General features: G+C 38.4%; 1 protein-coding gene and 1 long non-coding RNA gene across 5 annotated transcripts in view; one reads left to right on the top strand and one right to left on the bottom strand.

Annotated features, from left to right (window-relative positions):
* ATRN (attractin) overlaps positions 1-22,544 on the top strand; it is a 161,252-nt gene that overhangs the window by 26,316 nt on the left and 112,392 nt on the right. For all 3 annotated transcript variants that reach the window (XM_038571736.1, XM_038571734.1, XM_038571735.1), the window contains exons 2-3: positions 13,128-13,211; positions 17,168-17,281. In XM_038571736.1, the coding sequence (XP_038427664.1) occupies positions 13,128-13,211; positions 17,168-17,281 (198 nt within the window). The remainder of the gene's footprint in view (positions 1-13,127; positions 13,212-17,167; positions 17,282-22,544) is intronic.
* Positions 1-22,544, bottom strand: part of LOC106557679 — a 49,841-nt gene that overhangs the window by 18,222 nt on the left and 9,075 nt on the right. Inside the window, exon 4 of one of the 2 annotated variants that reach the window (XR_005377659.1) lies at positions 7,282-7,336. The exons of the other annotated variant lie outside the window; for it this stretch is intronic. This is a non-coding gene — a long non-coding RNA (uncharacterized LOC106557679). Of the gene's footprint in view, positions 1-7,281; positions 7,337-22,544 lie in introns of those variants that run through there. 2 annotated transcript variants of the gene reach the window in all.

The raw sequence follows: 22,544 nt of genomic DNA, 5'->3' as shown, positions 1-22,544 counted from the left end.
ATATGGGCACTTGGATGGCTCAGTCAGTTGAGCGTCTGACTAATGGTTTTGGGTAGGTTTGTGATCTCGGGGTTGTGGGATTGAGCCCCACATTGGGCTCCGAGCCTAACAGGAAGTCTGCTTGAAATTCCTTGCCCCCCAGCTCTCTCAAATAACTAAAATATTTTAAAAAATAAAATGGTGAGGATAATGGACCTAAATGAAAGAGAGAGGTGGCCACGCTCCACTAAAAGTGATAGAACATTATTACCGGTAGGTTGTTCTAAGTCACATATGTGTATTCTGGTGCCAAGAGTAACCACTAAGAAAACTATATGAAAAGATAAAAATGACATAAGTAAATCAAGGTAGAATCTTAAAAAATGTTCAGATGACCCACAAGAAGACAAAAGGAGAGAAACAGAAGAATGAGGACCAGAGAAAATAAATATAGAGCAAATAATAGAGTGGCCAACTTAAGCCTTAACATATCCATAATTAAAAAAAAACAAAAAAAATATCCATAATTACTATAAATGTAATAATTACCTAAAATGTAAATGCAAATTGGATGAAAAAATATGACCCAACTCTATGCTGTTTACTGTAGGAAAGTCACTTCAAATTTAACAATGTATGTAGGTAGAAAGTAAAAGAATAGAAAAAGTTATACCATGCAAACATTAATTGGGAAAAAAAAAGTAGGAATGGCTATACTAATAATTGACAGGTTATACTTTAGAGCAAAGAAAATTACCAAGACAAAGGAACATTGCAAAAAGATTAAAAGATTAAATGTTGCCAGAGATTGAGAATGTGGAGTGGGGTGGGGGGATGTGGGAGGGAGCTATATGGTTACAAAGGTATGAAGAATCCTTGGTGTGCTGGATCCGTTTAGTATCTTGACTAGGGTGGTGGATGCATAAACCGATACAGGTGACAAAATTGTGGTGAACTTAAAAGTGACTATAGGTAAAACTCTGGACATCTGAATAAGATTGATTTATCAACATCAGTATTCTAGTTGTGATATATACTGTACTTTGGAAAAATGTTACCAGTTAGGGAACCTGGTAATAATCACTCTGTGTTATTTCTTATAACTGTATGTAAATCTGTTACCTCAACTAAAATTTAAATTGTTAAAAAGAAACAGATTCAGGGAGGCAAGACGACATGATAACTACTGCAGTGTTGGGTTTTAGATTAGATCTTGGAATTGAAAAAGGACATTAGTGGAGACACAGTAAGTAATTAGAATGATTAGAAACAGACTGCAATAAATGATCGCTTTAAGAATTTAAATGACTAGATCAACAATTTCAGCAAAGAATTAGAAAATATAAAAAAGAATTAACAAACTGAAGATATGGTAACTGATTTTAGGAATCTTAGATGTAGATGAAGAGAGAATCAATGAACTGTAAGATACGTTAGGAAAACATTCCTAGACAGAAGCACAACGAGACAAAGGGATAAAAAATAGTCTGTCATTTGTGATCTTGCTTGTGCTCTCTTTCTTCCTCACACATTCATATATTGATTTTCCTTTGAGCCATTTGAGAGTAATATATATATCTCATGGCTCTTGACCCTTTAAATAAAATACTTTAGTGTATATTTTCTAAGGGTAGTTTTAAGAGACAAGTCTTAAGGTAGTTTTCAGCTTCAGTATACTTAACATTGATATAATATCTTTATTGTTTGTACTACATTTTGTCAATTGACCTAATAATAATCTTTTTTTTTTTTTTTAAGATTTTATTTATTTATTCATGAGAGACACATGTAGAGGGAGAAGCAGAAGCAGGCTCCATGCAGGGAGCCCTATGTGGTACTCAATCCTGGGACTCCAGGACCACGCCCTGGACGGAAGGCAGGCACTAAACCGCTGAGCCACCCAGGGATCCCGGTTTTTTTTTTTGTTGTTGTTGTTTTAAGATTTTATTTATTTATGAGAGAGAGAGAGAGGCAGAGACACAGGCAGGAGGAGAAGCAGGCTCCATGCAGGGAGCCCGATGCGGGACTTGATACCGGGACTCCAGGACCACGCCCTGGGCCGAAGGCAGGCGCTAAACTGCTGAGCCACCCAGGGATCCCAATAATGTTCTTTATATTATTTGCTTCCCCCCACCTTCTAGTACCAGACCCAGTCTAAGGTTGGACACTGCATCTAATTGTTATGTCTCTATAGCCTACTTTAATTTAGAACCTGGTCAGCAAATCTTTCTAGAAAGAGCCAGATAGTATTTTCTGCTTAGTCTGTCTACAGTTACTCACTTCTGCTCTTGTAACGTGAAGTAGCCATTGACCATAAATAAGCAAAAGGGCATGGCTGTGTTCCAATAAAATTTATTTACATGAATAATCAGCAGGCAGGATTTGGCCTGAGAACTGTAGTTTGCTGACTCATGATGTAGAACATTTCTACTGACTTTCTTCCTTTTTAAAATTTTTAATTTTTTAATTATTTTTTGTTTCTTATTTTTTATTTTTTTAAAGGTTTTATTTATTTATTCATGAGAGACACAGAGAGAACGCAGAGACATAGGCAGAGGGAGAAGCAGGCTCCTCACGGGGAGCCAGATGTGGGACTTGATCCCGGAACTCTGGGATCACGCCCTGGGCCAAAGACCGATGCTCAACCACTGAGCCACTGAGCCACCGAGCCACCCCCCATTAAAAAAAAAATGATATTGATGCTCTTTCATGAATACACTCCCCCCCACCTCATTTTATTCCTGTTCTTTATTTTTGCTTTTGTTTCATGTTTCCTCATGGTTCGATTCAAGTTATGCATTCTTGGTCAGAATACTGCATAGGTGAAGGGATGACCTTTCTCAGGATACCATACCTGGAGGGCTATATCTCCCTTATTTTTTATATTAATTTTGTTCTCCTGTTTGAGGTGTTGTCTTTTTTTTTTTTTTCACGAATTACTATTTTATTCCCTCCTTATAACCAATAAGCAATATGTGGGGAAACATTTAAAAACCATGTATTTATCCTGTTCATTAGGTTTTCCTCCTCTCTTTTAACATCTATTGATGTTAAAAAATATTTTAACACTCCTGTTATTAATAAAACAAAGATTTTAAAACACTTGTCCTAACTAACATATGGAGAATACTGCACCTGTAGTTACTGTGCTCTTCAAAATATTCATAAATCAAAATAGAAGTCACACTGGAAATTTGAAAATTTGAACTGAATGATATGTGAAAGTATTGTATGTCAGAACAAGGGGATACATCTCCTGTAGTGATGAGAATGAAAGTTAGGGCTTTAATTGCATATACTAAGAAAGAAGAAAGATTGAAGATCAGTGGTCTGTTTTCAACTCGAGAAAATAGAAGAACTGCAAAATATACTCAAAGTCATTAGAGTAGAAAAAACAAAATTGAGGGGCACCTAGCTGGCTCAGTTGGTGGAGTGTGCGACTCTTGATCTCAGGGTTTTAAATTTGAGCCCCATTTGGGTGTAGAGATTATTAAAAAAATAAAAAATAAATTCTAGGGATGCCTGGGTGCCTCAGCAGTTGAGCATCTGCCTTTGGGTTAGGGCGTGATCCTGGAGTCCCGGGATCGAGTCCCACATCAGGCTTCCTGCATGAAGCCTGCTTCTCCCTCTGCCTATGTCTCTGCCTCTCTCTGTGTATCTCTCATGAATAAATAAATAAATCTTAAAATAAAGTGAAATCTAGGGGTGTCTGTGTGGCTCATTTGGTTAAGCAACTGTCTTCAATTTTGGTCATGATCCCAGGGTCCTGAGATCGAGCTCCAGGTTGGACTCCCTGCTCAGCGAAAAGCCTGCTTCTGCCTCTCCCTCTACCAGCTGCTCCACCTGCTTGCGCTGTCTCTCTCTCTGCCAAATAAATAAATAAAATATTTTAAAAAGGGACAAAATTGTTAAGCTGCTGGATAGATTGATAAAGAGAAAAAACACAAATTAATGATATCAATAATGATAAAGAGGACCTCACTATAGTTCCTACATGCATTGGAAAAATCGTAGGATATTAGTAATAAGTTTATTCCAATAAATTTGAAAAATTTAGATAGAATGGCAAACTCTAGTAAAACCAACTTGCTTAAAAGAAAACTCCAGGCCCAAATGGCTTTACCAGTGAAAATTTCCAAACTTTTATGAGAGAAATATCAGCAGTCTTACACAGACTCTTCTACAGCATAGGAAAACAGGTGTTTTTATACAACCAGCATAATTTTGTTATCAAAACCTGACAGAGAAAAAGCAGGTCAGTCTAACTTATGAAGATGTAAAAAATTTTAAAGTATTTGCAAGCTGTATCCAGCAAAATATAAAAAGAATCATGACTAATATAGGTTTATTTGAGAAATTCAAGATCAATTTAATATTTGAAAATGAGTATCATTCACAGCATTAATAGAATAAGGGAGAAAAGGAAAATGATCATTAGGTCTTTTTTTAGAAACTAGAGTTTTTTTAAAAAACTAGAATTCAATACTCACTAATGTTGAAAATCCTTAGTAAACTAGAAATAGAAAGGTACTTCCTTAATCTGGTGTTAAGGAAGGATTTTGCAAAGGACTTAGGGTAAACATCACACTGGTGAAATACTGAAAGCTTTCTCCTGAGATTGAGAACAGGACAGGGATATTTACCGACACCAATTCTTTTCCATATCATAATGGACATCTTAACTAATTGTAGTAAGGCCAGAAAAATAATAAAGTCATAAATATTGGGAAGGAAAAAATGAAAACAATTTTTTTGACAGAGGATATGCTTGTATTATTCATAGTTTTTGCCTGGGTTAACCAGGAGAATGGTGTTACCATCAGAGATGAAAATTTCATTGTTAAAAATACATATTGGTGGAAAGTTTAAAGTTTTGCAACAATATGAGATCAGGATGACTTCATGCAGAGAATCAGATTGAGGTGGAGCCCTGGGGCATTCCTACAACTAGAGACTGGGACAAGCAGGTGGACTTACCAGAGGTGACTGAGAAGAAGCTGTAAATTGAGAGTGGAGATTTTGGAAACCAAGTGAAGAAAATGTTTTTTTTTTTTAAATAAATTTATTTTTTATTGGTGTTCAATTTACCAACATACAGAATAACACCCAGTGCTCATCCCGTCAAGTGCCCCCCTCAGTGCCCGTCACGCATTCACCCCCACCCCCTGCCCTCCTCCCCTTTCACCACCCCTAGTTCGTTTCCCAGAGTTAGGAGTCTTTATGTTCTGTCTCCCTTTCTGATATTTCCCGCACATTTCTTCTCCCTTACCTTATATTCCCTTTCACTATTATTTATATTCCCCAAAAGAATGAGAACATATAATGTTTGTCCTTCTCCGATTGACTTACTTCACTCAGCATAATACCCTCCAGTTCCATCCACGTTGAAGCAAATGGTGGGTATTTGTCATTTTTAATGGCTGAGTAATATTCCATTGTAGACATAAACCACATCTTCTTTATCCATTCATCTTTCGATGGACACCGAGGCTCCTTCCACAGTTTGGCTATTGTTGAAGAAAATGTTTTAAGAAAGAGGAAGGCATCCTCTATTTCCAATGGTTATATAATGTAACTAAAGGATTTTTTTTTAATTATTTTTTTTAAATTTTTATTTATTTATGATAGTCACACAGAGAGAGAGAGAGAGAGAGAGGCAGAGACACAGACAGAGGGAGAAGCAGGCTCCATACACCGGGAGCCCGACGTGGGATTCGATCCCGGGTCTCCAGGATCAGGCCCTGGGCCAAAGGCAGGCGCCAAACCGCTGCGCCACCCAGGGATCCCGTAACTAAAGGATTTTGAGGGGCAAGGGAGGTTAGGTTAAAGCCTAGCTAGAATGAGTTAAGAAATTAGTAGGTGAGAATGTTGTCTGAGAGAGTAGATAATTCTCAAGATTTTTGCTGTAAAAGTGAGCACAGAAGTGGCAATAGCATGAGAGGAACATGAGTTGAAGGAAGTTTGTTTTTCAAGAAGGAAGTCTGACAGCTCATCTCATGCTGATCCAGTGGATAGAATTGTAGGGTTGGGGTTGGAATTAGTTTGTTCTGCTGGTGCCCTTGACTGAGTAGAATATGAGACTTCTAGACCCAGGTAGATGGTTTAACTCTAGATGAATTTAGATAGTTTATCCATTGTAACTAGAGGAACATACGTGTATTTAGTAATGGGGAGAAAATATGGTTTACCTAATTTATTTCTTCTACTGTTATTCACTTAGTGCTGTTAAGATGCCAGGCACACTTCTAGGCACGGGAAATAGTGAACAGAACAGACAAAAATCTTTACTGTCATGAAGTTTACATTCTGCTGGGGGAAAATACACTTGAAATGAGTAAAGTAATCCACTGATCATTAGTTAAAATTGAAGAGAGGGGAGAGTGTTTGGGAAGTTGAAAGATAAAAGGTGTACAAGTGAATTGGACAGGGAAATGGAAGGACTGTTGTCCTACAGTGCTCAGAGCCTGTTCGAGGTGTGTGTTTATAAATGTAAAGTGAGACCAGTCAGTACAATGTTGTGTTTCTAGTCTTATTCAGCTACTTCATTGCACATACATACAGAGTAAGCAGAGTTGGGTTCAACCAGATCTAGAGTTTGCCATATGTGTAACTTCAGCTTGCTAAGATGTCATTGAGTGTGAAATGTGCCCTTATCTTGTTTACTACAAAGAAGGAAAAAACACTTCTTTTAAACTGTGACATGCTATTGATTTTATCCTGATTTCTATTTTTCTATATTTTTTTCTTAATATATATTTCTTTATATTTCTATTATATTTAATATATAAATATTTCTTTCTATAAATATATAAATATTTCTTTATATTTTCTTTATATATATTTCTTTATATTTCTATTTTTCTATATTTCTATTTTTCATCCTGATTTCTGAGTTATTAGGGGAAAAGTGTTCATCTTAGAATTGGTGGAATTAGTAGTTGGGATGATTTTACTTGAAAGCAACAGAAAATCCAAACTTAAAGGGACTTTAGCTATGAAGAGGAGCCAAGAGGAACATGAGGAACATGGCAGTCTAAATGAGTCTTGCTTCCCTGGCTCTCCCAACTGCATCTGCAGAAAAGCACTCTGCTTTTCTTGAGCCAGCTTGCTGTGGGGACCTATAGAAAACTATAAGATCTAGGATCTGTTGTGATCCTCCCAGACAGAACTGGTGTGTGTATGGGCCATTGTGGCAAAGGACAAGGACCATGAAGCTGCAGATCCTGGATAGTGTGATGTAGAGTAGATATTCCTGACCTCCACAAGATCAGCATACGACTAAATGGACAGCCAGAATCTTACCTGCGCTTGAGGCCAGGGGAATACTGGGACACCTGGGAACAGTGAAGATTCATACCTTGATGATGAAAGTTTAAGAGGATACAACAATTTAGGAAACAATTTTGGTAATTTCTTTAAATTTGGCATATATCTGTAATTTGATCTATCTTTTATGTATTTATCCAAGAGGAATGTCTGCACATGTCCACATGAAGTCTTGTACACAAGTGCAGCTTTATTTATAAGAGCTTGTGACTCCATAATCCAAGTGTCCATCAACAGGAGAATGAATAAACAAGTTGTGGTATATTCACGCAGTAGAATGCTACTCAGCAATAGGAAGGAACAAACTACTGATACATACAATACTGAGAAACATTTATGCCGATCAAAAGAAGGCACAAGAGTGTCCCTCTTTGCTTTTATTAAATCATGTTGTATAAAACTGGTCTATAGTGATAGAAATAAGATCAATGTTGGGAGAGATTAACTCCAAAGTGGTGTGAAGGAACTTTGGGGGTAACAGACCTGTTTTATGTGTTGTTTTGGAAGATTCCACATGGGTATACATTTGTCAAAACTTAAGAAATTGTACATTTAAGATACCATTTATTGTATATAAATTACTCCTCGCTAAGATTGATTTAAAATGTTGGTTGGGGGATGCCTGGGTGGCTCAGTGGTTGAGCGTCTGCCTTCGGCTCAGGGCATGATCCTGGAGTCCCAGGATCGAGTCCTACATCGGGCTCCCCATGGGGAGCCTGCTTCTTCCTCTGCCTGTGTCTCTGCCTCTCTCTCTGTGTCTCTCATGAATAAATAAGTAAAATCTTTAAAATAAAATGTTGATTGGAAGGAATCAAATTAGTATAAGCAGTCACACTAAATGTGAAAAATTATATTGTGCCACTAAAACCATTAGACTAGGTTAAGAAACAAAACCTAATAACCACGTCCTGTTTAGAAGAAAGACATTTTTGAAAATTTGATGAGGAAATATGAAAAAGAGTTGGATAAAGATCTATGGCCCAAGAAAACAACAACAAAAAACTAGTAATTATAATAATAAACAAGGTGAAACATGAACATCAAACTATATAAATGCTTATTATTGTGATAAAAGGGACAATTTATGAGGATCTAATGGTTACAAGCTTATGTGGCTAAATAGATAAATACATAAAGGAAAAATAACTTGGCAAATGTGTCATGGTATGGGATTTCAATATACCTTTCTTAGAAATCTAGTAGGTAACAGGTAAGAATATAAGGAATATAAGTTGAATAGGGCATTCAATAAGTGAATAATTATACATCGTTAGTAGTTTACATTCCTATGATATACTGCCCTTTTTTTTTTTTTTTTCTTAAATGTTCAAGGAACTTTGGTCAAAGTTTATTGATGTCCAATATACTTGAGCACAAAAAAAAAAACCTAAACCTGTGAGAAATTTTTTTTTTTTTTTTTACAGGCTGTGTTACCTGGTAATAATACTAATAAATTAGAAATAATTAAAAGGTGACTCCTTTGAAATCTGCCTCCTATAAAGGGTTTCCCTATTTTCCTGTATCTGTTTCTACGGCAGAATCACCCTTGATGTATTCTTGAATTGGAAACTAGGTGGAAGCAAGAAGTTATTAATTCTTTATATTTCTGGTTTTCTATTGTTGAAGAGTCTTTATGTTTCGATTGAATGCCTTTATGTGACTGCTGGTGAAGTGAGCACAGGCAGTACTGGTGTCTGTACCTGGATCACTAGTGATAAAATAAAGGTTGACCTGAAAGTATAGTTGATATTCCTAACCTTCCCCTTTCAAATCTCTCTAAATTTTCAGTAAACGTTTATCGGCCATTCACTGGAACATAGGGAATTTCAACTTAACAATTTAAAAGAAACAAGAATATCTAATACAGAGGGGATGTGGAAAATAGCATACTCTCACATATTGTTAGTGGAAATGTGAATTGTTACAGCCTTTTTGAAAATAATTTGGCAGCTTCGTTAACAATTAAAATTCATATTCCTTTGGCCCAGTAATCCTCCTCCTAAGATTCTATTCTTAGAAATTAAAGCACAAGTAAGGCCATATGTATAGGGATATTTATTGCAGCAATGTGCATAATGCTAGCTGACTGAAAACAAAATGAATGTCAGTAGGAGAAAGGCAGAAAAAAAATCCTACTTCAATAGGTTATAATATTATGCTTCATGGAAAAAGTGAATTAGACTAATATCTGTTTAGTTGGAGAGATTCTCACAAAGTTTTGTTGCATTATAAAAGGAAGATGCAGAAAAGTTTGTATAATAATTTGTGTAGCCAAAAACTAATTGAAGAGAACTTTGCATATATCATGGGCTCATGAGTATGAAGAAAAATAGTTAAGAATGCTTACTAGGTGATTAAATGTTTATCTTAGTATGAGGTGAGTGGGAGTACTTGGGGAGAGAAATTACAAAAGGAGAATTGTCCTTTAGTTGACAAAAAGCCTATCTGTGAAAAAAAAGCCTATCTGTGATCATAACTATTCATTATCTGTAAAATTTTATAAATGCTAGATTTAAAGGTACTAAGTGAATATTTAAAATTAAAGTGACCTATTTTTTTTTTAAGATTTTATTTATTTATTCATGAGAGACAGAGAGAGAGAGAGAGGCATGCAGAGACACAGGCAGAGAGAGGAGCAGGCTCCATGCAGGGAGCCTGATGTGGGACTTGATCCTGGGACTCCAGGATCACGCCGTGGGCCAAAGGTGGTGCTAAACCGCTGAGCCACCCAGGCTGCCCACCTATTTCTTTTCTAAGAGTGATGCTGGTTTGCAAAGACCCGAGCACATCTATGTATGTGAAATCCACAGAAACTCTTAGGAGCAAAACAAGCATAGTAGAAAGCTTGAAAACCTTCGGAGCCAGAAGGGCCTAAAGTGTATCCACACACACACTATGAATCAGTAACCAGTAGGAAATTAATTAGTCCATAAACCTAGAGTGGTCTCTGGTTGGTTGGTACTGCTCTTCATCAACCTTTGCATTCCTTTGGTTTGTCATCCTTGGGTTGGCTTTGTGTTCAACCTCATAGGATGATGGCTGCCTTGCTGAGATGGAGTTTGGGGCACAGATTGGTTATAACACCTGTGAGAGGAAGGAGCAGGAAGCAGAAATGGGCAAAGGAAGAAGTAGAGCTTCACTGCAGGCCAGCAAAGGGGATTGTCTGTCAAGGATTGTCTGTCAAAGTTGTTTCATGTTGGATTGAAATGCTCTGGCCTCTCTATCCTCTGTGTGAGCTGCCCTAACCAGGGTGGGACCTGGGGCAAGGCAGCTCCTCAAGAAACTGATAGCTGGAGATTGCCTCTTGACCAGGCAGTAAGTCCTTCCTCAAAAGGGAAGTTATGTGAAGTATCTCTCTGTCAACCACACTGTCTTTTTTAAGAATGAAAAAAATACTTCCTGGAAGCCATCCATCAAGACTTCCTCTCACATCTAAATCTTAGATTATGCGCTGTGACAGAGACTAATAATGACCCTTCGTTGCCTTTCTTCACTTTACTAGTAAAGGAAATCCTGATTTTTCATTGAGTACATGGTCATCTGGAATAATAGGTACATTTCTCAGTCTCTGTCTACATTTAGATATGTTAGTAACTTTTGGCTGATGGGATGTTTTGTCTTATTTGACTTAGAAGGAGAAGATGTGCACCTGGTTTTCTTTCCTCCTTCCTGCTGGATAGAATGTGGGAATAAAAGCTAGAGTTTGAGCAGTCATCTTGGATTATGGTGGAAGCCACATGTTGAGGATAACAGAGCAACAAGATAGAAGAGCATCAGGTCCTTGATGATTATAGAAATTCCATAGGTGCTCTGTATTTCTTTCTTTTGGACTTTATATCTTGGGTAAGGCATTATTACTTACATTTTTCTGCCAGTTGCATTAGGACCTAATCTTAACTGATACACATTTCTAATTAGTTATTAACAGGGGGCACAGGAAACCATGATTAGTTTAGACTAACATTTTGGGGGTAAAATGGATATTGGGAGTAAGACATGGAGATATCAATATCCAGGTAAGTACAGCAGAGGGAGAGAAGGGGAAAGAAGCCAAGGGATCTGCAGGTGATGATAATTGTGATGGACCATGGAATCTTAACTAGGTAAGTGGGAAAGTCAAGTGTGTGGGTGGTAGATGATGGACATGAAGAAGTGCTTAGTGGATTGGAGGTCCCCATGGGGCCGATGACTCACTGGAAAGGGTGAGCTAGGCTAAATTAACTTGAGACATAAGAGTCATAATGTAGGATGCCTAAAATGAAGATTTTGGTACTCTTGCTGTTAAAGGTAATGTCATGACCCAGAGGACTGGGTGACTAATGTGGGATGGAGGAAGAGATCATTAATGGTGAAGTTAAGAAATGGAGAGCCTGGTTTTTGATTTAGAACATCTTGGATGTTGATGTAGTTGAATGGAAGGCAATGAACTGATGCTAGTATCAGTGGGTGAGAAGGAATAAGTGGAATGTTAATAGTTAACTCAGAAAGAAGGGGAAAAGACCCGGAGGGGAGCATCTGTTTCAGAGAGGCTGACATTGGTGATGTAGATGGAGGAAAAATGATTTGAAAACGGTGAGGAAGGAAATAGCATCCTTCTTAAATATTAAAAAGTTATATATAGCAAAAGATAGCAGACAGAAAATATAAAGAGAAAAGTAAACTGAGAAAACACAGTATATTTAACATGCAGATGGGAGCTCTTTAATATAAAAAGAGCTCCTAAACAGTAATTTGAAAAAAGACAACTTGGTGGCAAAGTAGGCAAAAGAATATGGAATTTTAATTCACAAAGGAGGAAATACAAATGACCAAAATATATAAGAAGATATTCAAGCGGGACATCTGGGTGGCTCAGTGGTTGAGTCTCTGCCTTTGGTTTAGGGCGTGATCCTGGAGTCGTGGGATTGAGTCCCACATTGGGCTCCCAGCATGGAGCGTGCTTCTCCCTCTGCCTGTGTCTCTGCCTCTCTCTTTCTGTGTCTCTCATGAATAAATATATAAAATCTTAAAAAAAAGGTACTCGAGCATCAGAGTTAGTACCAGTCAAAACATTAATGAAATATCAGGATATGCCTATCATATTGGCAAGACCTAAAAATATTGACAAACTTCAGACTTGGCACGAATATGGGAAGACAGGTGCTGATGGACACTGCTCATGGGGTATGGTAGATTACCTTCAGAAGCAGCAGCTAGATGAGTGCGGGGGTCCATTGTGTGTTGGGACTTGATGTGTTTGCCCATTACAGTTATATTCTCCACAGTGTTATTGTATTAAATACACTTCAGTGGTAACTGTAACCATGTGATCTTTTAAAAAACCAATTAGGGACACCTGGGTGGCTCAGCGGTTGAGTGTCTGCCTTTGGCTGAGGGTGTGACCCTGTAGTCCTAGGATTGAGTCTCACATTGGGCTCCCTGCATGGAGCCTGCTTCTCCCTCTGTCTAGTCTCTGCCTCGCTCTCTGCATCTCTCATGAATAAATAAAATCTTAAAAAAAAAAACACAGCAATTCACATTTATAAGTAAATTCTTGTAGTCATTTTCTTGGTACAAAGTATGAATTTCTTATCTCTGCTAGAAAGATTTAGATATATTTTTCTTTATTACTCTTGGTTTTAATGTTTGTATCCCCCTTTTCTAGAGTATATGGCAAATAGTCTTTTCACTCAGATTTGTATAATTTGAGTATAACTATCCAGTGATTTTCTTCTGGTTATGTATTAATGTACCTATTATGCTTAACTTGCATTGTATTGGGAATTAAAGATATTAATATGTGAAATTTTGATGGACTTAATTTTTTTTTATTTGCATTACAGACTAACTGGATCTTCTGGGTTTGTAACAGATGGCCCTGGAAATTATAAATATAAAACGAAGTGCACATGGCTTATTGAAGGACAGTAAGTAGTAATAGCTGGTTTTTTTTTTTTCTTCTGAGCTCAGTGTGGCAAACCTTTTGTTTTTTACAAGTAAAATTAACATTCTAACATAAAGTACTTAAAATATTTTTTGTTTGATAACTTCATCTAATAAGTGAATTTGGTTTTATTTTTCTTAATCTTCATTGTTAATTTGAAAAAAGGTTTTGTGTTGATTTAAAGCTGTGAATGAATTGTACACACTAGAAATATGTATATCGTCAATTATAATAGTTAAAACTGTTGAATATTTGAAATGGTTTGCTTAAAGCAGTAGAAAATTAAAATATTATGTTATTTTTTAAGTACCTATTTTTATTGTGAGCAGGAAAATGAAAATAACTATTATTCTTCAAATGGCTGCTTCTCTAGGCCTCCTGTACCCTCCAGCTCTTGCCTTTTCCTTCTTCTCTTCATGACAATATATATATTTTTTTCTTAAAGTAGGCTCCACGCAGGGATCCCTGGGTGGCGCAGCAGTTTGGCGCCTGCCTTAGGCCCAGGGCGCGATCCTGGAGACCCGGGATCGAATCCCACATCGGGCTCCCGGTGCGTGGAGCCTGCTTCTCCCCCTGCCTATGTCTCTGCCCCTCTCTCTCTCTTTCTCTCTGTGACTATCATAAAATAAATAAAAATTAAAAAAAAAAGTAGGCTCCACGCAGAATGTGGAGCCTGGTGTGGGGCTTGAACTTGTGACCGTGAGATCCAGACCTGAGCCAAAATCAAGAATTGGATGCATATTTGACTAAGCACCCAGGTGTCTCTCTTCATGGCAAATCTTTAAAGCAGTGTTTCTCAAATTTTGTGGTCTCAGGACCCCTTTACACTCTTAAATTTTGAGAATTCCAAATAACTTTTATTTATGTGGGTTATATCTGTTCATATTATAAATTAATACTAAGGATATTCTTCATTAACTCATTTAAAAGCAATGACAAACCTACTATGTGTCAGCACAAATGACATCTTTTTATGAAAAAGGAAATCTTACATTAAATCAGTGAGAAGAATGATACTGTTTTACATTTTTGTAAAATCTCTTCTGTCTGGCTCCATAGATTTTCTTCTACATTCACTTCATTACAATATGTTGTTATTGTTGAAGTATGTCAAGAGAATCAGTATTCACTTGAATATGTAGTAGGAAAGAGAAGGAGATTTTAGTAATCCTTTTACATAATTTTGGGTGGCCTTCTTTGATACTACATCAAAGCTTGACAAGTGCTAATTTCTTAAAAGTAAATTGCAGTGGGGAATCTGAAACAATGTGAACTTTTGGAACAGTTAAAATCTGTTGGTTTTCTTGTACTTTGGAATGGATCTTTAACCCTTACATGGTTTTGTAACAAGATATATGGGTTATTTGGAAAATCATGGTTCACTGAATTATGTAGATCTTCCAAACTTTGATATATTTCATGATATAACGTGAAAAAAATAAATTTGGTTAACATTACCATTAATCTCATCAGAGAGTTTTAAGTATTGGGAAGTTGTATCTGGGTGGCAGAGGCAAATTTTCCAAAACTCTAATTACTACTTAAAAACCTAAATTTTATCTTTGGCAACAAATAGTGTCCGTTGTTTTCTTTGAAGTGATAGACGTGCTTTGTTCATTTCTAAGAAAGTATCTACCAGATAAGTAAGTCTGACTCATCATAGTTTGTTAGTCGTTCTTTCAAGTGAAAATGATAGATGACACTCTGGGAAAAAAGCAACTAGTTCAGCTCACCACCCAAACGGTTACACGAGTGATTTTCCCTGAGGCCGTGGTTCTGTTAGGCAGAAGTGGTTTGTGCGTACTTCCTGTCTTGTCATGTGGAATATTCAAAAGATGTGTCCTCCAGGGTCAAGTTTTTATGAAATTAAGATTTTTTTCACCACTTAATAAAGGAGGATATCCTTAAATGAAACCCAGTTTTTCCTTTTTCTGTGAGTGTGTAGTGGTGAAGAATAACAGTCATCACTGGGACACTCTGGTGTTTCTGCCTTGCTCTGTCCCGAGGTGCTAGCACATTTACCCACCATTGCTCCATTAGTAAATGCCAATCCACTGATAGTCATGTGCTATTTTAGGATTATTGTGAACATAGATTTAGCCTCCTAGACAGCCTCAAAGGGCCCCAGGGCCCCACCCGACGCTGTGAGACCTGCAGTTTAGCAGTTGAGGACCTGCTGCCTCAGGAGTTGTTTGCCCCTCCCCATTCTCTCCTTTCATTCCTATCTGATGCCCTCCTGCAGCATTCCTTTTGGTGGCTGTTACTACTCAGCCTAAGGAAAAACTTTAGCTCCTTCTTTCCCTTATGCCTATATTCAGCCTGTTGGTGAGTTCTGCCCATTTTCCCTTTCCTCTAGAATGTCTTCCCAGCCCATCTACATGCTCCTTTTCATCCTCATCTCTGCAGTTGTTTTAAGACACCAACCATCCTGTCTTTCCTGGGCTGCTGTGATGGCTTGATAATTGGCCTCCCAGCTTTTGCTCTCGCTTCTTGCTCATCTCTCGTGTCTTATGTCATGTGGTGTCTTCTGTTTGCTGTGTTTGAGACACATTGGTTTTCTTCATGTTGCTCAGATGCATCAGCCTCTTTCTCACTTGGACTTTAAGACTGTGCTGTTCCCTTTGTCCAAAACACTGTTCCCTTTCCTTTTCACATGGCTTAGCTCTTGTCATTCTCATCTTTTCAAAGCTTTCTGGAGTAATTCCTGACCTACACATCAGTAGAATTACTGTAGAACAGTAATTCCTGTTCTACACATCATATTCCATTCATATCTTCACTGTAGTCATCATCAGCTGAGTTAACTTGTTTATGAACTTATTTGTTTGCTTATACATGTTAGGTTGACAAGTGTGGGGTAGAGGGAAGGCCTAGGCTGGAGACATATAATTAGGTATCATCAGGATATAAATGGTGCTGATAGTATCAAGAGGTTTTTGAGTGGAGTGTTTTGGTGAAAGCCAGGTTTGGAGAGCAAAGAGGGTGAGTAGGATGTGAGGAAGCAGAGAAAGTAAAATCTTGTGTGGAGGTTCACTCTCTTCAGAGGAGAGAGGGATAGAGATAGGTTGGGTAATAGCTGGAAGGAGAATTGAGATTTAAAGTTTTTCTGATCTGCTGTTTTTTGAAAATATATGATGCTTAAGGAAGTTTAAAGGAGAGTGTGGGAAGTTTCAGATGAGAGGGAGATATGAAGTGTTTGAGAGATGGATGGAGGAATGAGTAGGTGTATCTGTTTTGGAAAATGGGGAGTTGAGAGATTTTTTTTGTCTGGGTGCTGAGCTTAAGCAGGGAAGTGGGACCGAATGGTTTGAAATAGTAATCGGGAGTGAGCAGCAATTGTGGAGAAAGAGAAGGAGAATGAGTGGTATCACTGCTGGCAGAATTGAAGTGCCAATTTGAAGTTGGTGAGCTGTGACCAGTCCTGAAAACAGTCTACCAAGTAGTAGGCTTAGTTTTCTTTGCATTTAATCTAAGTCAAAGCAGATAACAGGTGTCCTCTAGATACCTTTTGCCAGGTAGGTCCATGGAAAGGCAGAGGGTAGGCAAGTATAGAGAACTGGCAGTTGTGTTTGTGAAATGATGTAGTGTGGAACTTGAAATTGAGTAAGGAAGGAAGTGCAGAAACGGAAGGGCTAATGGGTTGGCTCACAGGGTGTTAAAGAACAGCCACTGTACGGACTGTGAGGTCCAGAGTGGCATGGACCGTGGCGATTTTGTTTACTGTTGCATGCTTAGTGGTCTCTCACCCTAAGTATGAAATAAACTATGAAATAAGTCTTCGGCAAATGAAGGAATGTCATTTATGTACTATTCATTTCTTCTTTCCCTGTAAGTTCCTTAAAAATTTATCTCTCTCAAAAAAAAAATTTATCTCTCTCAACTCTCAAATGTTTTATAGTTATGATGATTATTATAAACTGCTCTTCTTGTTCTTTTCAGGCCAAATAGAATAATGAGACTTCGTTTCAATCATTTTGCTACAGAATGTAGTTGGGACCATTTATATGTTTATGATGGAGACTCAATTTATGCACCACTTATTGCTGCCTTTAGGTAAGTTTTGTCACATAAGTACTAGTTAATCATTGTTTGATTTCTGAATTCAGCCTTATCTCCTAGATTGCAAATATCACTTACTACCTTTATTTCATGGAGAGGGTAAGTAGTTCTGGAGTCCTCTACCACTTGTGTTCTAGGCCTGACTTGGTTTCCTGTAGCTACTGGGTAAATTTCTGGGCAGAGCACTGGACCTCTCCTTTGAATTTCCTGATCTCTAAAATTGTGGTAGTAGTATTAAGTTTACTTACTTCTTTGGTGGTGATGAAGTTTACGTTTAAAAGATGTTTTGTTAGTAATATGTTGAATATTAGTTCTGTGAAAATTTTAAATCATGAACCACAGTCACCCCGATCCTTGTATCTCATTGTGCAGGCCTTAAGGAGTTATTTGTTGAATCCAGATATAGTTGTGGGCATGCGTGTGTGTGTGTGTGTGTGTGTGTGTGTGTACATGCACTCGCGTGTGTGTGTGTGTGTTTATGTATATGCATTAATATGAGTGAGGGAAACTTTTTGGAAGAATACATAGAAAATGAAGAGTAACCTGTGGAAAATGAAGAAAGTGTCTTTTTTTTTTTTAACAAGTGTGTTCTCTATTACTTAAAAAAAAACAGCTGAACACTAAACATACAGAGTGTTCTGTATTGTTTTGGCATTTTAGTTTTTATTAAGAATAAGTAGCTCTGTTATTACGTTTTAGACTACATGGGAATTCAAAACCATCCAATTTTTCTCCCTTTTACTTGATAGAGGATTTATAAAATATATTTTTCTAACATGTACATCCCATTAGAGAGCCATAGCTGTCAGTTTTTCATCTGCAGCTGACTTTCTGGAATTTCAGACATTTTATTTCTCTGACTTTGAAAGAAATCAATTCAACAAATATTTTTTGTATTCCTCACATGGGGCTAGTCTAGTTGATGTTTCACGTCAGTGAGGAGGTAACAAGAGTAAACAATACACAAGCAGCTGAAGGACACAGGAAATCAGGGGACTAATATGCCCTTATATTTCTCCACTTCCTTTGGCTTAGAATTCTCTCCAGCATATCTTTGAACTGAGAACCAAGGTCATTTTCTGGGTTTCAAAGGTTCACTAATGGAGCCAAAGAACAGGGTAGATAGGCCATGCTAAGTAGTAAAATGTCATTGTCCAAGTGTGGGGTATATGTATTTTTATGCCAAAATTTGAAGCATGCCTTGGGTTATGGCAAGAGGCACTTCAACACAAGCATGGAAGCTATATTATGATGTTAAAATGATAGTACTCACTGGGGATTCACTTGAACTGAAGTTCATAAATCAAAATTCATGGAGTCCCTATTATGTGCTGAGCACTTAGAATCAGCTTGCCAGTAGCCCTTGTGGGGACATCAGCCAAGCAAGTGTGCACCATCCTGTGGCTCACCTGGACCGTGTATTTGATGAGCATACATGTGAAGCAACAGCAACAAAAAACAAGCAGGAGGCTATGAATTTTCTTCTAGTCAGTGACTTCTGAGAGAAGCCAGAGTATGTATACAAATAACTGGAGGGTTTTTGTGTTTCTCTAAAAAAGCTGATAAACTAATAATATAAATTAGTGCTTTGATAATTTTAAAATTTAAACTTATATTTAATGTGAATTTTCTAAAATGACAGTGAAAAAAAATATGTGTTTAAAAATTGAAATTTAATCCCAAATGCAAGTTTTCCAGTGTAATTCACATAAGACACCCTGAGTGTCCCTTTTGGGTTTTTTTCCTCCATGCTTATAATGAATAAATAAATACTTTCACAAATAACAAGAAACAAAATTGAAATTTACCTGAAACACAAAATCCCTAAAAGCAGTGATGTGCAGAACACCTTGAAAACTGCTGTTGAAATCCGTAAGGGCCCTGTCACAAGATGGGGGCTGAGGAGTGTGCTGGGTCAGGAGAGCTTTGGAGGGAAGAAATCAACCCAATGGTGATGTATAGGGTGCAGGGGTGGGGTGCAGAATGGTGAGAGCCTGCATACAGCCCAGCTAATAACAAAAGAACTACGTGAGATCCAGAAGGTGAGGACTGTTTATCTCAGTTCTGCTCAAGTCTTTGTGTGAACTCAGACAGGTCATGTAAGTGCTCTAGTCCTCAGCTTCTGCTACCCCAGGTGACAGTGTTGTGCTGTGTTTTCTCTAGGTGTGTTGCAGACTAAAAAGTCTCATTTGATTCTGAACTGGTCGATCTCATTTATATTTTACACATTGAAGTTCTGTATAAAATCTGTGTATCAAACCAAGTTTCAAAAAAAAAAAAAAAAAAAAAAAACCAAGTTTCATTAGTAGACAGATCTGAGAACCACTGGAGCAAGACTCTTCCAGCTCTACCACACTTTGATTTGTGCTGCATCCAGTTCAACACATGTTTAAATATGGAGCTCTTTGGTGGAGCAGCTCCTCTGCTAGGGTCTGTGATCTGTGGTCAGAGATGCAGAGGTGGTTGTGGTGATGAATCAGGGAGAAGAGTTCCTTTCTGAGAACATTCTTCATCAGAAGGTTGTTCCTTATAGAGTTGGTTGTTTTCTTCTTGGTGGTTGTGGGGTCATTTATGGATAAGGCAATTGTTTTGACTGACAAAGAGCCGTTGGAAGAGCTTTGTGAAAGCAGGAGTCAGTTGTCCAGCACTCAGCTGAACCAGTTGATGCTGTGGTCAGACCATGGCACACAGAGAAGCAGTCAAAGGCAGGACCTCTCAGGTTCTTGGACCTTCCTTCACCAGACAGGAGTACAGACCCTGCCTGGCCCCATTGCCAGTCTCTGACCCCTGACTTTAAGAATCTGGCTTCTCTTCCACAACTCCCTGCCCTCAGGGAGTATCTAGTCTTGCAAGGAGATAGGTGTATAAACCTAGGATTGCTAATAAACTTGGCTAGTGGGATGCCTGGGTGGCTTAGATGTTGAGCATCTGCCTTTGGCTCAGGGTGTGCTCACAGGGTCCTGGGATCGAATCCCACATTGGGCTCCCTGTGAGGAGCCTGCTTCTTCCTCTGCCTGTGTCTCTGCCTCTCTCTGTGTGTGTCTCTCATGAATAAAGAAATAAAATCTTAAAACAAACAAACAAAAAAAAACTTGGCTAGTGTAGTTGAAGTCAAGGTATACCCCATGTGTGTTCAGAGAGCCCATGTCCACCTAGCACTGTTATACTGAATTAAGAAAATACCTTGAACAGTGATTTTCAAGAATAGTTCTAAACAATGGTACTCTGTGTTTAAAATGTAAGATTATACAGAACTCAGGGGAAGGCATTTCTTGATTTGATCAAGTTGAACAAGTGGCTGCCACCGAAGCTGTGCCTGTATGTATTTATCTACCTGGGGGTAGGAGATGGGGGGGCGGGGGAGTGGGAGACGGCTCAGGGTGACAGTTGAATGGCACGCCTGCAGCATCGCTTTCTCACCCACGCACTTTCCATTGCCTTGCGTGCTGGGTTGAGGCTGTGTTTGTCTTCATTTACTCTGTAGAAGTTTATTTTTGTCGTAAACCAGTTGTTTTATTTTCACACTGGGAGAAAGTGGCACATTCCAATGCTGTCATAATGTCAGGTTTTCAAAGTGAAAAGAAGCCAATGCCCGAGTCTCTCTGAAGTGGAGAAGCTGGCTCCCTTTCTCTGGTATAATGGCATCTAGTGCAGACAGCCTTCCACCTCTGCCTTGACCCAGTCTTTCCTCCCTCCACCCATTCTACTATTCATCCTGCACACTTAAATGTCCCACCATCTGAGTGATAAATATCATTACCCATCACTTACTGAGCACCTAGTAGTATGAGCCAACTTCACATGCTGTAAGAATTTGCTTCTCATTCTGTCACTGCAGGGCAGATAGGATTTCTGTCCTTGTGCATTTGAGGACACAGGTTCCCAGATATCCATGACATGCCCAGTCATGTGGAGTGAGGATCAGTGTTCCCATCTCTGGTCCTAAAGGTCATGTTAGGATTGAGTGCAGGTCTTCTATATGTGACTGAAGCCCCCAGTCATTCCTGGGCCAGTGTTTCGTAGGAGAAGATTGCTTTCAACATACCTGTTTCTAGGTGGCCCTCTTACAAGTACTTGCCTGTACGGCATTTCAAGGGGTTCTGGTACATAAATTTGAAGAAAGCATGATGATGATGATTGAAACTTCCTGGTAGGTCTCTTACCAAATGTCACCTTTCCAAGAGGCCTTCCCTAGTTGCCCCTTTCTAAAGTAGCACCTTTTGTTCTTTCGCTGTTTTTTTTTCTTTTCATAGCATTTATTTCTGCTTGGTGTTATGTATACGTGTGTTGCGAGGGGGGTGGTATATCTAGGCTTATTTGTTGTTTCTCTAATGTGAACTCTGTGAAGGCAGGGAGCTTTTCACTGCTGTATTCCTGGTACCTAGAACAGTGCCTTACATGTAGCATCAGTAAATATTGGTTAATTGACTACGCAGTGTAAAATGCTTCACTGTTTTGTAGTGAACTCTGAGCACCTTCAGAGTCCTAGAGTTCCTAGAATTCTGTCTTTATATTTAAGAGGCTTATTGAATGAAAATCCCTCCCCCTCCTGCTTATTTCCCACTTCTGTATTCTTCCATTTCATTATTTTTATATGCACTTATCTAAATATGTGTAAATATACACATACACTAGGCTCATTGTTTTGCAGCTTGTTTTTTCTCCGACTTATCAGAATGCCTTGACGAGTTCCTGGTTTGTTCTGCAGACCTGCAGATATGGAATGAATCATCTATCTGACTCCCTGCAGATGAGCATTTAGGTAGTTTTCTCTTCCTCCTCCTTTTCTATTAAGTAATCACTATATACAACATGGGGCTTGAACTCATGACCCCTAGATCAAGAGTCACATGCCCTACCAACTGAGCCAGCCAGGTGCCCCTAGGTGGGTTTCAACCTGTTGTCATTCTGAATAGTGCTGCAGTGAGGATTGTTGTATATTTGTCTTTATGTACATGAGCAAGTGTTAGTTCTGCAAAGAACTTGGAATTGCTAGATCAGAGTGAATGACCATTTAAGGTAGTCAGGTGCCCTGAGGGGGGAATTGATGTGGTGTGTGCTATAGGAAAGCAAAGAGGCCAGTGTGGCTGAGGTTGAGTGAGTAAAGGGAAGAGAGTAATAGATGACATGTTTGTTCATTGGAGGGGTTGTGTGTGTGGAGCAGATTGCATAGAGCCTGATAAGGATTCAAGTTTTCACTGAATGCGGTGGTGGGGCTGGTGATAGTGAATTGATAATTGGGCAAAAGAAGTTCACA

This window comes from Canis lupus, chromosome 24 (assembly GCF_011100685.1).
Source record: "Canis lupus familiaris isolate Mischka breed German Shepherd chromosome 24, alternate assembly UU_Cfam_GSD_1.0, whole genome shotgun sequence".
NCBI classification, from domain to species: domain Eukaryota; kingdom Metazoa; phylum Chordata; class Mammalia; order Carnivora; family Canidae; genus Canis; species Canis lupus.
Note: the sequence above shows the minus strand (reverse complement) of the source record. Positions and strands in the feature narration are given on the sequence as shown.